Below are 4965 nucleotides of genomic sequence, written 5' to 3'. Positions count from 1 at the left end.
GTCACTGTCTCACCGGCCCCGCTCTCACCGCCGTCACTGTCTCACCGACCCCGCTCTCACCGCCGGCGCTCGTCTCACCGGCCCCGATCACACCGCCGTCGCTGCCTCACTGGCCCCGCTCTCACCGCTGGCGCTCCTCTGACCGGCTCCACTCTCACCGCTGGCACTCATCTCACTTTTGATTTGCCAGTGTCGCTCTGGCCCATGCTTGATCCACCATTGCTGCAGGACTTGATGTACGCGTTCAGCTCAATGGATCCTCCGCAATGTCCACCTTCTTTCTCAACCAATTATTCCCCAGCACTATTGTCAACAGGGCCCTTGGAGCGGGTGTGACCCATCTCCCGCACATCCGCCCTCAACAGGACTCAGCCTCCACCATCACTACAGCCGATTCCCCATTCAGGAGTCACCAGTGACACCACTCCAGCGTCCCCACCACACAGGAAGATGAAAAAAGTAAAAGATGATAAGGAGAGAGTGAAAAACAATGTGGCCAGCCTGGAGTACGGAGAGGGTCAACAGGAACCTAACTGCTATGCCCATGCTGCCATCTTGAAAATGACAAGGACCCAGGGGCACAGCCTCAATGCAGGGACAGCTTTTTAAAGTGAGATGAGGAAAACATTTCTTCAGTAAAAGTGTGGTGAATCTGTGGAACACATTGCCACGAAGGCTGTAGAGCCAAGACATTCAGTGTATTTAGGACAGAAAGGTTCTTGATTAGTAAGGAGATGAAAGCTTATGGAGAGAAGGCAAGAGAATGGATTTGAGAAACATATCAGCCATGATTGAGTGGTGGCACAGACTTGATGGACCAAATGGTTTGATTCTTTTCCTATATCTTATGATGTTGTAATCAGCTGGAGAGCAGGAGATTTTCTAAAACTTTATTGTTTTATGAATTATGCTAGACCCAATCAAAAACTAATCTGGGGGCCTGTCAGCAAACCTAGAGCACTTTTTTTTATTTAGTCTCGGGATGTGGGCATTGCTGACCGGCCAGCATTTTTGCTAATTTCTAGTTGTCCTTGAGAAAGTGGTGGTGAGCTGCCTTCTTGAATCACTGCAATCCATGTGCTGTAAGTTTGCAGCGACTGTTGAAGCTTTTTACTGCATTATTCACTGTAAAATGCAGGTGACAATAAATAAATCATTCATCAATGCCCTTAGGGAGGGTATTCCAGGATTTTGACCCGGTGACACCAAAGGAACAATGATATATTAATGTTAACTAATGAATAACCCCTTGCTGCCAATGTTATTGTCCTATTGTTGATAGCTTGTTTCACTTTACCAGCACTTCCAGGATCAGTTTGTTACAATGAGTATTTCATTTTTTATTGCTCTTATTACATTTTATTAATAAGGAGATTTTGTAAACTCCTTTAGGATTGCCAGCGAATGATATAGTTCCTCTTCAGAAACAGGCTGTCTTTGACTTTAAAGAGACACTCCCAGTCATTGTGGCATTGAGGAACCCCTATCTGGAATCGCAGCATTGGGAAGCCATTGAATACACCATTGGTCGATCAATCAAGGACAAAAACCTCACTCTGGAAAACCTCACCAAACTGAGGGTAAGACCTGCTCCACATGGGCTAATAGATGGAGTGAATTCAGCAGATATGTGTATAACCACGCCTTGTTAATGTTTACTGTGTACTGAGTAGAATTTGAAAGATTGACCCAAACATTGTCATTGCTTCCATTTCCATGTATGAGTGCTCTTTGTAAACTGTGGAGTGAATCCTTGTTAGTTATTTCGGTCTTTTCCTTTTCCTTCCATTTTGCAGCGACTCTGCCTCTGCCCTCTGATATCTCACAGAAGCAGCTAATCTTTAATGTGTGATTCTTGCATGGCACACAAACTCATCCCACAAGCCCACATTTGAATACAGCAATAACAATTTGTATTGTTATAGTGCCTTAAATGTAATAATGGAGCCAGTTTACTGGCTCCATCCCCGCCTCTTCGACCTGTTTGTTTCCTCTCCACCTATCCTCTCCTCTATCCCTCTTCTATCCGCCTCCCACTCTCTCCCTATTTATTTCAAAACCCCCTTCCCCTCCCCCTTTTCTGATGAAGGGTCTAGGCCCGAAACGTCAGCCTCTCTGCTCCTATGATGCTGCTTGGCCTGCTGTGTTCATCCAGCCCTGCACCTTGTTGTCTGGAAAAGTAAAAGGATTAGTTTCAATTTAATAGGAAGAACGGAAATATGCCATATTGTATGGGTCTGAGTGATGTGGGGTGTGGTGAGATATGCGGCAGACTTGGATGAGTTGTCCGACGAGGCCCATCTTGACACAGATCATCTCATTCCATCTTTTACATTTTTCACAAGCAGCATAGCAAGATCCTTGGTAGGCAGCGGAGACGTGCAAATTGACAGAGATTAATACTTGTTAAACACCTTGTCGATGCCACAATTCATCTCATTATAGTCAACCTTCCGCCTTACCACACTCACCACACAAGCTAGGCACTGGGAATTTCAACAGTACCTGGCAGATTCGGCTCGCTGCTTGTTTCCATTCAGCCTCCATGGTGCCTTTGACGAAATCGCAGCCCAGGTTACGATCAGCAGGCACCAGGCACATGCACCAGCTCTCCACAGACATTGGCATTCAGCATCTGCCAACCTATCACAACCATCCTGTGATTTCTATTTCACACCAGCAGTGGGCTCTGGAAGCACAGACTTACATTGTAGGGTACATCAGTAACAACTATTGAAAGGCTGCAACAGGGATACTCTGCCCACAGGCCAGGAACCCAGTTCACAGACTGGACTAGGCTGCCTCGCAACAGATTCTTGCTGCTGTTTTAGTGTTCACTCACTTAGCATCCACCTGCATGCTCACAGCATCCCTGCTTTACCTTACTTTGCCTTGCCTTTCCTTGCCAATTAGTAAAGTCATTAAAAGCAGGCAGCTTGCCTTGCTGTTAAGCAGAGCTCGTTCTAGGGGGTAGACATCTTGCAGAATGCAGAGTGCTACCTCAGCCTCACATTTGCACCATGTAGCTGCAGCTTACACAGCAAACACACAAGCCATGTCCACGTTGAAGTCTATGGAGACAACTATCAGTCAGGGAGTCCTGGTCTCTTCACGGTCAATGAATTGCACCCAGCCAAATCCGTCAAGGGGACTTGCCATAGTCAGGAGTGTGGCCAGGGTTCTTAGTCAGGGACTCCATACCTCTGCAGTCCAGGGAGTGAGTTGCTGCAGCAAGTCCAAGGGCTAGGGTTAATGCAGTCAGTGAGATGTACAGGCAACGATAGGGGTCTGGGCATGTCTTGTCTGGGACTGTCGGGTCATGTTTGTTGAGGGAAGGATGGTGTTGTATGCAATGCTGAGAGAGGCAGACCATGAGCATTGGTGGGAGATGGTTATGCTGGACCAGGCCAAACCCCTTCAAAATATATCAGGGAGAAAGCCTAGACCCTAACTTTTTATTTTATTAAAAGGCAAGTATAAGACACTGTGTTTCAGATTGATTTGAATTGTCCACTACTGGGCTTTAAGCAAAACACACTTTATTCTTATAACACAGTAAAAATACAAGCAAAAAAAAACACATTGTTAATTCAATTTAAATACTTGATAAAATAACAATATATATTAAAATAATAGAGAATTGCTATCTCCAGTCCAGGAGAAAAGAACACCTAAAGAAACAATCTAGCAGCAGTGACAGAACTCAAACTGTTTGCTGCAGCAGAGAAAGAGAGAGCTCTGTCACTCAGCTCCACCAGCCCAGCTCCAAACCCCAACTGAAAGTAAAACTAAAACCCTGGATCTTTGTCAGTCTGAATCCACTTACTCGTGTTTCTTTTATCTAATCAAAAAACACTTGGGGATCTCAAACAAAAACAGAAGTTGTTGGAAAAGCTCAGCAGATCTGGTAGCATTTAAGAAGAGAAATCAGAGTTACTGTTTCGGGCCCGGTGACCCTTCCTCAGAACTGATAGTAGCTAGGAAAATGTCGGTTTTTATGCAGAAGATAAGGTGGGGGGAATGGGGTAAGAAGTAAACAATAGGTGAGGATAGAACCCAAACAGAGAGAAACACAGTTGGCCGGACAAAGGAGTGGATAACAATCTGGCTAGGAGAGTAAATAACTGTTAATGGAGACTGTTAGTGGCTAACAATATGTCGTGTGTAATTGCAGGCTGTGATAACAAGGCGTGGTGTGTCGGATTGGGGGCTAGGACATGGGAGAACTTAGGACCTAAAACTTTTGAACTCGATATTGAGTCCGAAGAACTGCAGGGTCCCCAAGTGGAAAATGAGGCACTGTTCTTCTGTTTAAAAACTGTTTGCCACTGTTTAAAAAGGAAGTAGACAAAAAGCAGGTAACTATAAGCCAGTTAGCTTAACTTAGGTAGTGGGGAAAATGCTTGAATCTATCATTAAGGAAGAAATAGCAAGAAATCTGGATATAAATTGTCCCATTGGGAACACCCAGCATGGGTTCCCCCCGCACTGCCCGCTTCTATCTCCTTCCCAAAATCCACAAACCTGAATGCCCTGATCGACCCATTGTCTCCACCTGCTCCTGCCCCACCGAACTGATCTCCAACTATCTCGACTCCATTTTCTCCCCCTTGGTCCAGGAACTCCCTACCTATGTCCGTGACACCACCCACGCCCTCCACTTCCTCCAGAACTTCCAATTCCCCGGTCCCCAACACCTCATCTTTACCGTGGACGTCCAGTCCCTCTACACCTGCATTCCCCATACAGATGGCCTAAAGGCCCTCCGCTTCTTCCTGTCCCGCAGGCCCGACCAGTCCCCCTCCACTGACACCCTCATCCGCTTAGCCGAACTCGTCCTCACCCTCAACAACTTCTCTTTCAATTCCTCCCACTTCCTACAGACAAAGGGGGTGGCCATGGGTACCCGCATGGGCCCAAGCTACGCCTGCCTCTTTGTAGGTTACGTGGAACAATCCCTCTTCC

The 4965-nt window shown here is 46.3% G+C and overlaps 1 protein-coding gene across 1 annotated transcript in view; it reads left to right on the top strand.

Annotated features, from left to right (window-relative positions):
- Positions 1-4965, top strand: part of LOC125483089 (dynein axonemal heavy chain 6-like) — a 343417-nt gene that overhangs the window by 68709 nt on the left and 269743 nt on the right. The window contains 1 exon segment of the mRNA XM_048596614.1: positions 1393-1580. Within this exon segment, the coding sequence (XP_048452571.1) occupies positions 1393-1580 (188 nt within the window).

This window comes from Rhincodon typus, chromosome 5 (genome assembly GCF_021869965.1).
Source record: "Rhincodon typus isolate 14 chromosome 5, sRhiTyp1.1, whole genome shotgun sequence".
Lineage (NCBI taxonomy): Eukaryota > Metazoa > Chordata > Chondrichthyes > Orectolobiformes > Rhincodontidae > Rhincodon > Rhincodon typus.
Note: the sequence above shows the minus strand (reverse complement) of the source record. Positions and strands in the feature narration are given on the sequence as shown.